We start from the raw sequence: 18,537 nt of genomic DNA, 5'->3' as shown, positions 1-18,537 counted from the left end.
TGGCTTACCTTGAAAGCTATGATGTTACTTTATATGATGACGTCATTATATTTATTTCAACTTTCAATGAAGATTCCTGGCAAACCACTGAGCCGGAATATCTTCTTTTTAATGGGTCCAAGATCCAGCCAACATGGTGCAGATTACATTTATATAACACAACTCAAGTAAGGTGAACTGCTAGGATTTTTTTTTAGCAGCTGTTGACGTTACTAAATTAAGGTTATTTATTAAAACTATGGAAGAGGCAAAACTTGTCCAGTCTTTATACAAACACTACTGCTCTGATTTCTAGCTGTGGTTATTTCTGTGATGACTCCATCACGCACTCATGCAATTTCAAGAATTCATCTTTGTGGTGGTATTTAGAAAAGGATAAAATTACTCAAATATATTATTTCAGTTAAGTATGCATGTGAGGACACCACACTCTAATGGTATGTGTAGCAAAGTTTTCCTAAAAAAAACCACTATCTGGACTAATTTTGAATGAGCTTATTACAAACATTGGGACAACTTACTCTGGTCTACATTTATTATCCTTTTATCAGCTGTGTTACCCTTAGCACTTCCAAATTAGCTGACAACATCACAACTTGGAATAAAAAAATCACATGCTTTTCCTGGTTAACAGAAGTATAAAGCATTAGAAAATGCTACATAAGATACTGTTGGGCACTGGCAAAAACAATGACTTGGATGCTAAAGCCAACACCATCAAGGAACCCCCCCCTTGAACACTGGGCCTTATCTTTACTAATTTTGGATAAATACATGGTGTGAGAGAAAAATTATCTGAATAAGGACTAACTTTGCTGACAAAGACAGTGAGTCCTATGGCACGTAGGTTGAAGGACTCAGCTGAGGTTACACAGTTTATAGTGGAGGTAGGAATTAATTTACATTTCCAATATTACACTTTAAGAAGCTAAAATTGCAAAAGAAGAGACTGAAGAGCAACTAAAAGCAAACTTTCAACCTTCCCCTTCTTATTTCCTCCCCACAGTGGTCTCTGTGAGGGCTTATGTGTTGATTTCAATTGATTTCAATTTAAAAGAACCATAACTCAATTTTGCTTTAAAAACATATTACAAAATCTAGTATTAAAAAGATTTGCATAGAAACATTAATCAGAAATATCTTTTATTTGTTTGGCTTGAAACACTTCCATTACAAGCCAAACATTTCAACACTAGGTCAGGAGGACCAGAAAATGAACCTGACCAGAAACAACTGGGAAAACTACTAGTTTATTTTTGCTCTGCTAGCTGACAAAATTTAGTTATTTATTTGAATAAAATTCATGTGCCTTGTTGGTAGTGAAACTTCATTTTTTCAGCCCCAACTATTCCTGTAAATTTATCAGTAACAGGGCATTATTAGTTGAGAGAGCATGTATGCACCTAGGTCTTACTGCTTACAATTACTATCAGATTAAAAATCAGATACGGTGATGGATATTTAAACTATATTAACACCACACTTCTCTTACACTCACGTAACACCCACAAATACACACATATCTGCATACATATAAATTTAAAATCTTTAAGCAAACAGTCCGTGGTGGTTTCCAGATGAAGTCTCTGTTTGCCCCACTGCTCGGATCACAGACAGATAAATCACTGGGTGAGTCCCCTCGCTAAGTAGTGGGAATATTACTTTAGTAAAGTTTGCTAATGGGGCAAAGGACCTGGTATTGTAATCCAGTGACATTTTCAACCTTCGGAGAACTTTTGTTGACATTCCCGAGTCCCTGGCTGCCATCCCAGCATGAAATAGTTTCTGTTCACATAATTCTCGTGTTTACCAGTCATGAAAAACTCTTGCTTTTGGCTTTTTTTTAAATAAACTTTTTTTTTTTTTTTTTTTTTTGCAAGTGAAACTCTGTCTAAAAAAATATTGGCCCCAGGCAGAGAAGGTTTTGCATAAATTCATATGTGATGAATGGCTGATTTTAATGTTATTTGGGTATTTGTCAGAACCTAACAAATATACATGGTAATGGTGGTTCATAAACTTAAACATCTCAATATCCCCTTTCTTCTAGAAATAAATTACGTTTGTTTGCCCTGCCTGGAGTCCTAAGGTAGCCGACATTAGGAATATTTTAAATGTGATCATCCATCCAGCATGTCTTTCAGGCGCCACGAAGATTAAATGAAAGAATCATAAGATGAAGGTCTTTAACTTTTAATCCTTTTACAATGAACCCTTAGATAGACATGGGGGCAGGGTGCCTTCTATGTGAGTAATAATGCCTCTGTTCCTCTTCACCAGGTTAATGAATACCCTAAATGTCCCAAGATCTGATTTTTCCACACACACACCCCCCCTCAAACTATTGAAATTAGAAGCAAAGAGACGGGTGGTAGAATGCACCGAAAGAGTTGAGAGGAGGAATGAATGTGTATTCGGAGGTACATGAACTAAACGTTAGAGAAAGCACGGCTGGGTTGTGCCAATGAAAGACCCAGGGGTTAAAAATAATTAGCATGGATTCCCTCACAGTTTGGGGGGGAAAAAAGTATTTTTGATTCCGAGATGAGTAAGGAAAAGGCTTTCTGCACTGTCAGGGAGCCTTTGAACACCACGTGGAGAGTTTGTTTTTGCAGTTGGTATCTATGAGATACTAACCGTCCGGTCTACCAGCATGTTAGAAGTCAAATACTTCGTTAATTGCGACGGGTCCTCACAGAGCCGCGGGATAGTTACGCGCCCTGCGGAGCACAGTGCGCCCCGCGGGCCGGGGACGTTCCCCACCGCTGGCGTCCCGCTCCGCCGGAGCGCGGGGGCTGGAGCGGAGCCCCGCGGGCTGCCCCGGGCCGGGGGCGGGCAGCGCTGGAGCCGGCGCTCGGGGGGAGCGGGCGGAGCGGCGCCGCCGGCCCCGCGGAGGGCGGGCGCGGGGAGGTGGCTGCGGGACACCGGGCACCGCCTTCCGCGGTTGCGGGACACCGGGCACCGCCTTCCGCGGCTGCCGCGTCCTCGGGCGCGGGGAACTAGGTGCTGCCTGCCCTGCGCGGGGGGAGGGAGGCTGCGGGGGCAGCCCGCCCGTGGAGTGATCAGCCGCGGCTGGCGGGAGCCCAAAGAGTTAACCGGGCTGCGAGGGGCGACTGTGGCCGGGCAGGGAGGGTGTGCGAGGCTGTCATAGGATCAGGCTAATAACGTGTCTGCGCCGAAAACCCCCAAAGCCCAAGGGTCAAGTTTCAGCAGTGTCCCACCACAATGGTAGGTGTGAAAGACACGTGTCCTGTTGTAAATGAAATGTCAAGCGGTTAAAAAAAAAATCATAAAAAAAAAATCTCAAAACCAGCTGCCACCGAGCGCGTCCTGCCTGCGCGGCCGCGGGCGAGCGGCTCCGCGGGGGCGCAGCGCGGAGCCGCCCCCCCCCCCCCCCCAGCGCAGCCGCCTCCCACCGGCCCCACACGTGGGGCCGGATCCGCGGGGCACTCCTGTGGTGTAGGTGCCAGAGATTCGCTTGTAAGAGAGTCGTGAGCAGGTTCCCACCTCCCCCTGCCACAACGAAACGTCCTGCTGAGCGTGGAGAACGAGGAAAGAGAAGAAAGCCCCCCCGAAGGTGGCCAAACCAAAAAGCAAACAGATTCCAAACAGCTCGTGTTTTAGTGGTTGACTTTAATTCTGCACTGCACTTTTACTACAAGGATATAAAGAATAAATAGCAGATACTCTTCATTTACATAGGATTAAGTCATTCAAACTGTTCTCTCTATTTACAATAACATTGTGCTCTAGGCGCTTATTCATTTTTATTTTAAATCTAAAGTCCATAAGGAAAAAGAAAAACCCACACACACGCTTTCCGAATAATGGAAAATAGCTTTAAAACGTTTTCTTATCAAAAAGTTTGGTTTGTATTTTTAACCCTTTTATGAAAAAAAAACACAACCCCCCCCCAACAAAACAAAAAAACAACAAAAAACCTACTTCGCCAAAGCGAAGTAACTTCTCTCTGGAATATAAATTAAAAAAAAAAGAAAAAAAAAAGATACATTAGCAACGATCAGGGTAATAGTCTTAAAAATACAGTAGACGCTGATTATCTCACGTATAATACTGACCTTTTAATAGTTTATTAAAACGGTGCCATATATACACACAATATACATTCTCCTACACGTTACAGTGCATTACAACGTTAACCAGAAAGCAAATGTCTTTTATTTTTGTTGCAGCAAAGGTCCACGTGAGTCCGCTGGAGAAGGGGCGAGAAAAGGTAAGTGCAAGTCCTAGCAGGAGCACTTGCACTCCGAAATGATGGGGTACTGGATGGCTATCCATGTGCACCTCTGCCCCCCCCGACGCTGGCACCTCCACCTCAGGATCGTTAAATGCACGGACTTGGCAGGTTTGCAAACCATGCCTTCGGGGACTGAACAAGACCTTTTACTGTAGCAGCTGCCCACTTTGACGTACCGGGGCCAAAAGCGGCTGCCGAGATCATTCCACGTGTATAGGACCGGGCAGAAGGTCTGGGACCAGAGCCACATCTGTAGCTTCCTGCGCAGCTTCTTGCTCAGCCTGTGCTTCTTACCCGGCTGCAGCCCGTCGTAAAACTCCAGCCCTTTGATTTCGCTGGGCATCGCTCCCGAGGGTCTCTGCCTGAGCAGCAAGTCCAGCTCAGCTAGATCGTCCACGCCAAGCCGATCCTCGGGCAAGGAAATAGCCATAAAGTTGGGGTCGAAGTGTCCGCCCATGAGGTTTCTTAGCAAGGTCTCGTTAAGATCCTTCTCCTTGGGGTCAAAGATAGGGTCCGGGTGCTCGATTAGATCCACCAAGGGCAAGTTGTCGCTGGGAGCCGGTCGGATGTGCAGATAATGCTGGCAAGCGCCCTGCTCCAGCCGGAGACCCAGCAGAACCACCAAAGCGTATATAGTCATAAGGCACTGGGAATGATCCATCCTTGGGAGACCGGTGGGGGGGGGGGGGAGAAGGGGGCTGGGTTCACCAAACAGCAGGGGAAGAAGGTGCAAGCAAATACATCAGAAAACTTGTACGGGAATATCCAAAATAGCTCGTCTTTAAGGGGGATCCCCTCCGCTCCCCGCACCACCAGCAAAGACGGCCCTAATAAGCCCGGAGAACAAGCCCCCTGCAAATACTCTCTTGCAGGCTTCTCTATAAAATTTCTCCTGGTGGAGCCGCTCCAAAATTCGGCTGCTGCTTCTTTTCACTCTCCCCGGGAAAGGGAGATGCCTCTTTTTGTTGCAAATTCTGCTTGCTGCTCCTGCTCCTCGTTGTCTGCCCGTGCGTATGGAAGAAGTTGCTGCCGATTCTTCCTCTTCGCTCCTCTCCGCCGTTTGCAAAGCAGTCTCCTCAGCAGCAACAGCAGCCACGCACGTTGGCACCAGTTTGTCTGCTTTGCAAGGACCCAAAGCCTTTAAATTTCCTGCACTTTCAGCTTCATCTCCATGGAAACCACAGACTCTCTTCTAACCCACCCCACCCCCCTTAAAAAAAAAAAAAACCAAACACACAACACAACCCCCACTCCCACAAAAGTCCAGGAGAGCGCGGCTTCCCCCTTCCCACCCAGCAGACACCCTCTGGTGGGGAAGGCTGAGGCGGGAGCGGCCGCTGCCTCCCCCCGCCTTCCGCACGCCGCCGCTCACGCGAGCCCGCCGCGCCTCGGGAGATGCTGCTCTGGCCGGGGCAGCCGCCGGCCGCCCGGCTCCGCCCGCCCCGCCGCACGGGGAACGGCTCCTCCGGCCGCCGGCGACGGCTCCTTGCTCGGCCTCGCCGCCGCGCCCCGCCGCGCCGGTCACCCCATGGGCGCAGCCCCCGCGGCGGCGGAGCGCGGCCTCTGCCGCTGGCCCCGCGCAGGAGCGCGGCCCGGCTGCCCGCGAAGGGCGGCAGCGCGCCCCGAGGTGCGCAGGTTTCCGTGCCCTCCCGCCCCGGCCGGCGCTCCCCGGCGGCTGGGGGTTGCCTGCCCGGCTCCGCACATGGGCCCGCGATGCACTGCCTGCCCGCCGGGCCGCCGCAGACACCTCCTCTGCCCGCGCCCAGCCGCGGCCCCGGCGCCTTCCCGGGCGGAGCGAGCCCTCTGCTGGCGGCGCCGCGGGACGGCCGGGCCGGGACCGGGGGCTGGGGCCGGCGGCTGCCCGCCCGGGGAGAGCGAGAGGCGGCCGAAAGCCAGCGGCGCCTGTCGCGTTTTTAGGGGATCGGAATAAACTTCCCGTGCCGTGCCGGTGAAGGCGGGCAGAAACAACGGTGTGCAAAAACCTCTGCGGAGCATCGCGCGGGGGAGGCGGAGGCTCCCGCGGACAGTGCTCAGAGGCTGCCGCCGAGAGACCCTCCGTGCGGAGCCCCAGGTCCCCCGAGAGGAGCCCGGTGGCGCCGCTCCCAGCGCAGAGTGCCCCGGCAGGCTCCTCGGAGCGCTTACTGCGCATTTTTCTAGGGAGTCCTTTAAGCCTTCTCCATCAGAAACAGTTTCCAGTTACGCCCGCAATCCCTACCAGAAAGGACGGAAAGTCTACCTCAATAACAAATGCATTAAAACAATAATAATAAAAATACACTAAATGCTACTACCACTGCAGAATTACCATCTCACAAAGAGCACTCGCGAGGCACGGCAGGCAGCGTGCTCTGAGGGGAGGGGAACAGTCTATTAAGCTTTGGGTAAAATTTCCTGGAGTGCTCGAATCCCATTCCTGCAGGCTATTTAGGCACTTAGGAGCCGAAGTTTAATGGGACGGAAGCTTAGCCAGTTCACCTACATTATTTATGCATTTGTTTAAATGTTAACCTTCAAATTTAGGTTCATGATGAAATAATACAGAGATTGTATTACCCAGTTTGAGTATTTTTTCCTAAAAATTAACTATTTTTTCAACTTCTTTGACTCCCTAAGTTAAATTTAAAACAAATCTTACTTTGCTCTGTTCCTGAGCTTGTAGAGAAATAAAACATAAATGAAATAAGTGGCATGAAAAAGATGGAAAACTGACCCTCACTCTACACAGTAAAAGGAGCCTCATGGTGACATGTGCTACTATACTATGATGTCAGTCAGGGATCTGCTGGAGTTTTATGGGATGTTTTTTCACATGGAAGTTTAGGTCTCTTCCTCCATCTAGAATTGGACAGACTGCAATTGCTGAAGCTTGGCATGAAAGTTGCTCCTGGACGTAAGTGAGAAGCCACACCTTATCTTTCAAAATAAAATGGCCCAAAATTAAAAGAGTCGAAACATCACTAGGAGTGGAAGGCAGTTTGCTGAATTTAAGACTCAAAGACCTTTCACTCCTGAGTTACCTGCAGGAGGAAATGTTTTCTGGAATGAGGCTAGTTCAGAGGAATAGCCTCTTGAAGGTGCAGAGGTTTGTTCTGAGCACAGCAGGCTTGGGCTTGGTGATTCCTCAAGTGCAGGTGTCTGCCTGGGGTGCACCAGGCTCCTGGCAAGGCTGTGAAAGCTCAAGGGATGCAGAGGTGACAGAAGTTACTTGTGGCCCAAGAATTTCTTGGTGGAATGGCTGATAGCAGGATTGGGGAAGAGCTGCCAGTAACAGCTCTGCCAGAAACCTCTGTGTCAGAGGGAAAAAAGATTTGGATTCCCATGAAACTGGTTTATTTAAGGATGTGCTGAAACAGCAGTAAATGAAATCCGGAGGTAGAGGGCCTGATCCAGGCTCTGTGTATGATGCCAGCCCTTCCTGGGATAGGGAGGGAGGCCAGCAGCTCATAGAGGCCTTAGCTGGTCACTCTACTGGCAACGGTGGATGAAGCAGAGGAGAAAACAACTCCCTTTGCCTCAGCTTTATTTGTTCTGGAGTGCCGTTAGTAGTAAAAATGTGTTTTTTCAGTAGACAAAGCAAACACAAGGTTCAAGGCACAGAGGAAGCCAATGTGGGCAAGAACGAGCTGCCACTTCTGCAGGGTCCCATCTCTGATGAGGAGAGAAGAGGTATGCAGCCTGCACTGCTTGGCTCTGGAAGCACAGCTCTGAAAACACATTATGTAAGGATCTGATTTCAGCCCATCACAGCAAGGATGCACAGAAAGAATTCAGAATAGGTTTGTTTCCCATTCAATCTACTAACAGAAAATGGCCTGACCTACTTCACCCTACCCAGTGCTTGGGGACATCACACTGAATTCAGCCCATGGTATCGAATCAGTCTGGTCTATGAGTGAAGGTCTCAAAGAGCTTGATGCACCACTTTAAAACATGGAGGGAATCGCACAGAAAGTAATAAACCACCACAAAACTGGGATGAGGAAGAACTATGCCACGTGGACTTGGAAGAGCTGTGCCTTCCTTAGGAGAGGAGGCTTCCATACAACTATTATTGTTTCTCTTACAGTTAAAGGTTATTTAAATAATTATCTCAGTCATGATCTCATTGCCTTTCACTTCTTGCTTTTTAAAAATCCATTAGCATGAAACAAGGGTTGTTTCTTAAAGAAAAGAAAACCAGCAACTGAACCAAGTGAGTCCTTTGCCCAGCTCTCATGGAAATTTCTCATATGGCTTTGGACAATGTATTTCATAGCTTTGTGTTTTCCTTAATTGTTGAGCACTAAATGCATCTTTCATGGAGATGTTGGAGAGTTTGATTAGATGCTACCAGTAAATCCGTATCAACACAAAGGGAGGAGTCCAGTGTTTTACTAAAATTACAGAGAAAACCTGTGATTGATAGAGCAGACAACTGAATTCAAATAACTTAAATTTTAGTCTTAGGTCCTAGTGAGCTGCTAGATCAGCTCCCTCTTCCTTGGTCACACCCCTGTAAATTTAATAAGAAACTCCTTACAGATTAATTTTCTACCTTTTTAAAAACTGAATCCCTAAATAATTTCTGAAGGAGATGCACAGCTTTCAGGCGTTTTATGTAGTTCATATACACCTTATGCCAATCTGTCCAATCTACAATATTAGCTATCAAAGGAGATGTATGATCTCACCCAGAAATCCACGGGTAGAAAATTGCTTTTCTACATTCCTTAATCTAGAAAAATTCAGGGACATCTTGGTGGACCTTTGAAATGTGATGTTGCATCTTAAGGTACACATCCATTTTCCTGCCCCTTTCCTAATTGACAGAAAGGGCCACAGACTAAGGATTGTGTTAAGGAACTATACAAAATTAGCAGGTGACCAGCTGCTCTGAAAATAAAACAGTTAGAAGTCATGTACTTTGGAAGGTAAACATTTTTTGAGGAAGGTTCTAGCTTGAAAACCCAACAGAATGGAGACAGGAACACATTTGGCCAAGAACCTGTATCTACAGTGATAAATGATGTATAAATTATATATATTGTGAAACTAAGCTCTTTGATGAATGTTTTATAGTGGAGTAAATCCTAAGATGACTGATGCATTAATGCAATTAAAAAAAAAAAAAAAAAGGAGTCCCCCCCAATAAAATAAGTAAGCTATTTCTTAATTTTAAGTACACCTATATAAAAAGAGATGTATCCAGTGCCTTAAAAAAATAAAGAAAAAAAAAAAAAGAAGGCTGTAAAATAAGAGAATAAAATCTTGCAAGGTCCTAAAAGAATTGCTCTATTTTTCTCATTGCATGTAATTCTTCTCCTAAAACACTGTGCCTCCTTCATTCTCAGCCCACTCTCCTCTTGCTCTTGCATTTTTCCTAAGGTATAGACTTTGTCTTTAGAACAGAGCTTGTGCATTCATCTGCTGATAAACTGTTTATCTTAGCTTTTATGAGGGCGCCTTGCTGCAAGCCAGCCAGAGACAGGATCCTGGGTGTTTGTCTTTTTTTTTAAAAGAGGGTCCGGGAAGTGACGGGTATTTATACCTCCCCTTGGCTCCATATATCATGGGAGGTGGAACTCCACTGTCTCTGGTTCTCACTTTTTCTCTCAGCAGTGTCTTCTGCCGTAAATCTGTTTTCTTGGCTGCAACTCCACTTGGAGGAATTAAACCACTTATTTATTTATTTGTTTTTTCACGTGAAAGGTTTGCAACACAGGAAACCCAAAGTTCTTCTAAATCCTCCCCCTCCTCTGCCCCACCTAACCATCCTACTTTCTGTGCCAATTACTAACATCTTAGCAGTCAAGAGAAGTGAGCAGAGCTGGTTGAGTGTCTCACACTTTGCAGACTAATTCATTATGGAGAGAGAGACCAGTAGGATAACTGGCAAAGACAAAACAGAAACCAAGACATTTTTTTAAGTTAAAAAAATGACACTTGTATTTACAAGCAATGGCTCCTGACGGGGATTTGAATTTCCACACAGGCAACGTTGCTTGTCCAAACTAACTCCCTGTAGCAGCATATATTACATATATACACACATGACAAGTAGGAATGTCTTTATCCCTTTTTTTTTTTTTTTTTTTTTTTTTGCTAGTCCATTTATTAAGATAAGCATTTATTGAGATAAACCAAGTTTTTCTCCTTTTATTTATTTATTTATTTAGTTAAAATAAACCACTAAAGACAACTGAGTGACAGCAATTCAATGAAGTGAAAAATACAGCAACCCCCACTCCAGCCCTGTGTGTATGTGAGTGATTCATGGATGCCAGCTACTGAATAACCCTGATACATAACATTTCCCACCTCTGATATTTAAAAAGACCCCCTTGCCCTTTTAGCACCAGTGGAGCCCTTCAAATGTTTTATTGCTAATTGTCTAATGCTACGTGATGAATAGCTGCTTGAGTGAAAATGACAATCCCTTTTCTCTCAACTACTTCATTTTCCTGGCTCCAGTGGGGGTGAAGAGGAAAAAATAAATCCGATTACATCATGTTTAGCCTGTTGGTTATGAATGAAGGAAAAATAAACTTATTTTAAAAGTACTTCTATCAGCTAAGTCCTGAGCCCCCAGGTCCCCTGCACTCAGTAAATGTTGCCTCAAGTCTTGGGGCAAAATGTTCTGAGAAACTCACAGGTTTTGTGGAAGTACAAGATCCCAAAGGGAGGGTCTAATTCTGACCAGAGAGCCAGGGGAAGCAGGATCACAAATACATCTAACTCTGAAACCCTGGGCCAAATCTAGCATGGCTGAACTTTTTGTTCACAGGAAGTATTTTGGCTACAGGGTAATAAAAGAGCAGAATTTAGCCCAATATATAAAACAACTTCTGACTATAGTTTTGCCTCAAGAATAAATGCAGCAGCAGAAGGTCCCACAAATCTGGAATGACTCCTTTATTAGCCATTATTTAAATTTGCTCTGGCTAGAAGATCTGCAAGGATGAAGGAATTTTAGTAACTAGAAAAAAATTGAACTGTGTGTCTTTGCTGGCATTTTGCATCACTTCTGTTCTGCTTCCTATGCTTTATCCCTTTAGGGAATCTGATTTCTTCAAAAAGAAGTAGATCACAATGATCAGCTGGAGCTGTGTGCATAGCATTATCTTTGCAGCCTCTATGAAACGTCATGAAATACAAGCTCCCAGGGGCTGGGTTGGCTGTGAAAAGCTGTGTTCAATAGGATACTTTTCAAAGAAGCTTGTACCTTCAGTGGCAAATGCCATGATTTCCACTTTCACAAACGATGAAACAGACACACATGGGGGTATGGGATTAATTCAGATACAGAAACAGACAAAGGATTCCAAACCTGCTGATGTTCAGTATGAATCTCTGGGATGCGTTTCTTTGGCTTGGGAGTTTCAAGTCTTTGCCTGTGAAGGCAAAGGGACCCAGGCGAGTAAAATAATGAATCTAGGCTTCCCAGACACAGATCTGACATTTGCTCTCTCCCTCTGACTCAGGCTTTGACTGGGTTCAGGGATTAATTAGGCCATGCAAACGAGTTAGGTTCTCTCTTCTGGCAACCTGGTCACGTAGGGAACCCCCACCCCTCCCCTTCCCCACACTCTCCTTCCCCATAATGAAGCATGACTGTAGTAAAACAAGTCTTTTGATGGTGCCTCTTCTCATCACTTTCAAGACAAACAATGTCTCAGAAGCCCCCCAGCTGCTTTTATTTTTCTTATATCTACAGTTACATCTTGGGTGTGTTTACTCATCCTCATTAAATATGTTGTTCCCCCCCCCTTTTTTTAATATCCTTCCTTTATTGCAGTTTTCACAACACATCAATTACAGGATAGAGTTAAAAGCTTTTAGAGCCATTCTTGGGCATGGAGCAATATCCCACACCACCACTGTCTCTGAAAGAGAACTGACACAGGATGGTAGGGTATAGAAGGAATAAGAGACAAAACAGTCCCTCAGCTAACATCTCCACAGCAGAGAAGTGGTCCAAATTACTGCTTCGCTTGCAGTAAAACATCACTTATGTATAGTCAGCTTCCTTTGACAAGCCTGAGTACAGACTTAGGGATTTCTTTTCATTAAAAAATAGTAACAAGCGACTATTACCCACCTCCTTTTAATACAAACACTTGGAAGTCTAGGATGGCACAGTAAGAACAACCCAGCACAGGACTAACAATCAGCTAGACTTTCTTGCATACACCTTGGACTTAGGGTAATTTTATTTCAAACAAGATTGAAATAATGACACTTCAACTGAATATCCTTGCTGTTCAGCATGCCTTCTGAAGCCACATCACCTTCTAAAGTACTTGTTTTCATAATAAACACATCAGCAGTTCAGTAAGATGCCAGACACAATGGCATGTATTAAAAGTATTTTTTGGATTTGTTCTCTCTCTATACATAGGGCGGAGTGTGTGCAAGTGCTCCCATGTAGGAACAGCCTTTCCATTACTCCCATTCTTGATAGGATAATGTGTCTTTGGAACACTGTTTTGTTTTCCCTTACAAAAAGATCAAAACCAAACAAAAAAAGAATTGCCTAGACCACTGTGGAAGTTCCACAAGAGTTCTACATACTTTGAACACGAAGGTAAACTTTTATAAGCAAACTGAGCACTTCAAATATTAGACACTGAAAAAGATTTGGACAAGGGATTCAAATAAGAGATGCCTTTGTAATAGAAAAAGAAGCAAAAGGAACACTGTTGAATTAAAGTGTCTCATGGCAGAGATGGCTTTTTATGCCACTTTCACTTTTAAGATCTCCCCCCTTTTCTCATCAAAAAAGAAGTTAGGAATAACCTTGCTCTGCAGACCCTAATCTAAATCACTCTCTCCAGGCGAACAATTCAGCTTCAGCTATCAGAGTCTGCCTGTCATAATTCAGTGTTAGATCTCTTCAATAAATAAAATGCAGCCTTCCCCCACCACCTAAGAGGGCCCTTGTGCTAGGCTCAGGTCTTGCCCAGTGGCTTACTGCTGCAGGACCTGAAGGGAGCAGGGTGGGGGGCGAGGTGGGGGCAATCACCTTCCAACACTGGGAACGGTTTGTAAATTACCCTAAGCTTCCCTTAGTCATTATTCCATTAACTGCCTCTTGGTAGATCTGTCAGTAACTAAGCTGGGACTTATTTGTAGAGAATCAGAGGCTATTTGCTGTACTAAGTGAGCCATGAGAGCAAAAGGGTTTGGGATTTATTTGTAATTACAGTCGAGATTTTTTTCTTCCCCTTCTTGCCTGGACCCCACTGGTACTTTCATTCACATTCCCTAAGCTGAAGCTGGCGCCAGGATCACAGGCTGGCCCTGTGTTTATGTCATTGAGACTAGGACAATATTTCAGTGTGGAGCCAGACCGCAGGGATCCACTCTATAAAACCCTCACTAAAAATAGACAGCTGCCCTGCCCCCAGGCCCGCGGACCGCCGGCACCCTGCGTGGAGCACAGCCCTCGGCTGGGCCGAACCCAGCCCTCCCACCCCGGCACCCCCGGGCCCTGCCAGCCCCCTGCCCAGCCTGTGCTGCCCCCAGCCAGGGTCCCTGTGAGCCTCCTGGAGCCGGTGGAGCTGCCCAGCATCATGAGGGCTCTTCTCCTCCCAGGCTGCTCCTGCTGAGTGGATGTGGCACCCCAAGGTCCCGGCCTCCCCCTGCCCCAAGTCCTGCTCTGCTGCAATTTCTGCCCTGCAACAGCCCCGCGCCGTGCAGAGCCTGTGAGGTGTCCTGGCACGGAGCGAGAGACACCTGAAAATACCAGTGCTTGGGACTCCTCTTTTCCCTCTGTAGCTTGTAAAAGAATTCAGAGAGACCCCAGCAGGACAAAACTGGGTCAAAGACGTCACCTCTGTCTGATAAATCTTTCCTGCAGCAAATTTAAAAAAGAGCTGAACATTTCCATCTCATAGCTGTCAATTTTATTCAAAAGCATGAACCGGGGCAAATCATTCAGCCTTTCAATGCCAGTGGTGCGTGATCCCTCAGTTTAGGAGGATAAATGTAACTAGCAGAGTGTTTATTGATTAGTTCAACAGCTATCTAGGTATGAGATGCTTAATGCACAGATTTTCAGGGTAAGAGCCTGATCCTGCATCTTAGATCCTGACATTGGAAAGAGTTTTATTCAAGAAACCTGTGAAGTGACAGAAAAAGCTCACGTGGATTTTGAGTTCCAAAAGGCAGCAACAAAGAGCCATGGAGCCTCCTGGTTCCCTTAGATGTCTGCTGGTTTAGCTGCTGAAAAAGCATTGCGCACACAAATACCCAAGAAGGGATGCTGCCACTGAGCACCAAGGAATGCCAGCCTCCAACAGGAACAAATCCCTCAGAGAACATTTTCCTTTCAGATTCCTGTCACTGAATCACTGTCCTGGCATAGGTGATGTTTATTAAGTCAGTAGGAACCAGACCCAAGTGCCAAATCCTTGCTCTAACCAGTGAGAAAATGACAATGTGTGCAAGGGGAAGAGCCAGACACTGAGCTGTGATAGAGAAAAGCTGGCAGTAACCCCCAGGGTTTGATTAACGCTAGAGGACCTGCTCTCACTGTCTCATCCAAGACCCAGGCCATCCTGACTGTTCTCCAGCTGGGCTGCATGGCTCATTCCTGATGCAGGTGCAGCCAGTCACCACCTGAGCAGAGATTTGTCTCAAGGATCTGTGACAGAACTGAAAACAGCTCAGCACTCTGAAATCCCAGATAGTGCTTTAAAACACTGCTGTGCCACACATGATGCTGCTTATAATGAAACCTGACTTTAATTTGATTGACTCAAAATACATACTTCATTGGGCACTCAGCAAAGAAGCCATTTTGTGCAAGGAGATAAAGACTGTTGTATCATGGGCTAACAACGTAGAAAAATAATACATCCTTGTTGAAAGGCTGCTTTGAAAGCTTTCAAAATATCAACAACCTAGTATAGGAGGGCAGCTGTGGTTTTGTAAATAGATTTATCAGAGATGCTGGGAAGAGAGTCTAACAGATTTCATACAAAATGATACAGATCTTCTGCACGATGCTTATGTGTACTGCCTGCTCAGTGATTATTCTGCTGAGTTCAGCTTCTTCTGTCAGTTATTCATGTATCTTTTTTTTTCAGCTAAATGTATCAGGTGAATGTTAGTGCAGTGCAATCAGGATTCCTTTGCAGTAGGCACTGTGCATGTGCTGAGCAGTTCAGGGTCTGAATTCTGGATTATCTCAATGGATTACACAGTTAAAAGGTGAGAAGGTAAAAACACACGAAGTACAGAATTGGCTTGTCCAAGTTCACAAAATAGCAAAACTGAGAAGAGGACTTCATTTTCCCTGTTTAGGTTCTTATCTTTTATAAGAGTAGCATGTTAGCAGGGATAGGCCACTGGACCTCATGGATTTCATAGCATCTTCTGATTTCATTAGAGTAGGACTTAGCAATTAGAAAGGGAGTTCCAAATCACAGCTGCATGAAAGACAATGACTGAACTTCACAGTGCTTCTAACAGTGGCCTTATCAACTGGAAATGAACATGACAGAATAAGAACTGTAGCTACCGGGAGCAGTTGTGCAGTGTGTGAAATACCGGTTGCTCCCTGCACAACTTCTCTAAGTAATCCTCGCAGCAAGGAAATGCTGCATAGAAAAAATTTAGTTTAGAAGCAGCCTTCTAAATTTAATGTAATCATTGCTTGTAAAGGGCTTCTCACTATTTTATCTGAATAGTGCCTGTGTCTCAAATACCAGTTCTGGGGAGAGAGGATCTTCAACCACCTTCAGTGTAAAGTGTGATATGTAAGGGAACAAAGCTGAAGGGCTTCATGTGGAGGAAAAACGTTTTTGCTAATGAACCATATTCTATCATGTGCCATTAGTGTCTGAGAAACAGCCCTGAATTGTTTTCATACTTCATGCTACAGCTTTTCACTACTCAAGCAAATGCCGTGTGTCCCCTGTGTACTTCTTTCTATAGGCAGTGAGCAGACTTCCTTTTTCATCTTTGGAGTTCACTGATCGTGCACCTGACAACAGATATGCAATGAAAGGGGACAGTTGCAGAAATAGGACTTTCTGATTTGTCACAGTCATTAGATGCTAAGCAGTGAATGGAGCAGAAGATTGCAAGAAGATAAAGGCAACAATTGCAGGAACTGAACATCACCACAGAAAAAATGAATTCTCTCCCTGTGTTCTGCCAAAGAATCCCAGTGCAGTAGCACAGAAGCAACTGAAAACTTTTCACAGGTGGCCACTTAATGTATATGTCTCATTTTCAACAATAGCTTAAGCTATGCAGCCTCAGCTGGGACCCCATTCATAGCAGTGCATTCACAACAGCTGCAGTCCAGGCCAGCTGGAACTGTGCTTTGAACATACAAAGTCCTGATATGAAATAACAGCTCTTAGGTGGCTTGAGTAAGAACACCCACAATTAGGGGACACTAGGTAGTTTTGACTGGAGACCATCTATGTCTTAGCTCTCAGGCCATAACATGACATCATCCCCATGGTGATACAAGGAAGATAAAAAAAGATACCCTTCCAAATATTTGTTTTTTATGTTCTCATAGTACCTAAAATCTTGGACATGGACCAACCATGTTTGGTATTGTACAAACATGTAAGCAAAAGGCATCCCTGCTCCCATAAAATCTTACAGCATAAGTTAAAACCATGAGGTAATAGATGGTATGAGAGGAGAGAGACAATGAAACACTAGTGGGCTGCAGCACACCTGTGCTTCAGCATCTATGTTTTTATTTTTTTTTATTTCCCCCAGATAAAACAGAAAAAAAGTATTTTAAAAGAAAGCTTGAAAAACTTCAGATACTGTGATAAGACCCAGAAAGAAAAATTCTGTACTGCCTATGCACTAGGCTATACAGCCTGTGCTCCAAACATTCTGATGAACACAGTCTCTTTCAAAAAGGCAGTGCTGTGAACTGCCCGTCAATCTGCAAGTTTTAAATAATGCTGAGGGCTGGAGCAGTTGCCTTAGCACAGAAATAATCACATAGTAAGAGGTAAAAAACCTGTCTACATATACTATGGAAAGACACTGCGATTTGCGTTTTCCACATAAGCCAAAACAAAGTCTTTATTATATTTATTTATGTTTTTATTGCTGCCTGACCAACCCGGTCAGATGTTAGAGCCCACTATTGCTCAGGCCCTGGGAATACATACTGCAGGGATTGCTCCCACCACAAGTAGTGTATTATGTGATGGCTTTCCCAGCTAATTTGAAAGGTAATAATTTATCTTAATTTTAAAAGAAAAGTTGTTCAGAATCTGCGGATCTCTGCATTCTGTTCAAGTGAACAAGCAGACCTGAGAAGTTAGCGATCATCTGGGTTTTATACATATTTTCAAAGTATTGCAGGTATCTGTTTTGGCAGCAATCTGTGGAGTCCCTTGAAAAAGTCTGTGGAAATTTATTCTTTCAAATCCTTCCCCAGCCTTTCTCCCTACCCTCTACCATTTCAGGACAGGAGTACATATACAGTTCTCTCTTTTCCTTGGCATCTGGACAACTCTTCTACTGTCACTGCCCTGTAGTCCTCAGCTGGCATAAGAATTCCAAAATAAATGAGCGTGTTGTAATCAGGAGAAAAATATTGTGTCCTTGTGGTGTTGATATTTTTGAAGCTGAGCTTCTCAATGGCCACCGCAAGTTGAGCTGCATATTTCTTTACAAAAATATGCTTGCATTGGTAACTTGGCAGACCACTCATTGAATAGACATTTAGCTACTTAACCTTTTACTGTTGCCAACAAAGTTCAGTTGATGAAATAGGGGAGAAGAGGCACCTTGACAAACAGTACATGGTTAGCAAGCAGGCAGGCAGTCTTCATGGCAAGCAGGACTTTACTACAGATCTGCTGGCCAAGAGGCTTTTATGAGTTTCTGTGAAACCCAAAAGCTAATAGTAAGAGCAAGGTATTACAGCAGAATGTCTTTGAAGAGGTGAGGATACTGACTAAGTATCTTCTAAGTTTAAGCATGTTTCAAGAAATCATATAATCAAAATAAGCCTTAGCAGATAATTTATAAACCTGCCTCCAGGCAACTAAAGAAGAGCATAAGCCAATACTCAAAACCAGCACGGAAGTACTTAAAGGTGTGTTTCTGTGTACAGGCACACAGCCTTGAGGGAATGTATTACCCAGAGACCTAAAAGGGCAAGGATGGGATTTTTAAAGCACTCATTGTTGGCTTAGCCCTGCCAACTTTCATTCCTGCCAAACTGCATTCAAAAAGGCAGGTCTTACCTGTGTTCATCTCCCAGAACCTCTTACTGGGGTAACTCAACTTCCAGGATTCTTCGTTTC

At 44.8% G+C, this 18,537-nt stretch overlaps 1 protein-coding gene across 1 annotated transcript; it reads right to left on the bottom strand.

Annotated features, from left to right (window-relative positions):
- Positions 1 to 3,637: 3,637 nt before the first annotated feature.
- On the bottom strand, positions 3,638 to 5,438 carry NOG (noggin). The gene has a single exon (XM_051634858.1). It carries the CDS (start codon positions 4,917 to 4,919, stop codon positions 4,248 to 4,250), a length of 672 nt encoding a protein of 223 aa, XP_051490818.1. The 5' UTR covers positions 4,920 to 5,438; the 3' UTR covers positions 3,638 to 4,247.
- Positions 5,439 to 18,537: the final 13,099 nt, after the last annotated feature.

Source organism: Apus apus, chromosome 17, assembly GCF_020740795.1.
Source record: "Apus apus isolate bApuApu2 chromosome 17, bApuApu2.pri.cur, whole genome shotgun sequence".
In the NCBI taxonomy this organism is placed as follows: Eukaryota; Metazoa; Chordata; class Aves; order Apodiformes; family Apodidae; genus Apus; species Apus apus.
Note: the sequence above shows the minus strand (reverse complement) of the source record. Positions and strands in the feature narration are given on the sequence as shown.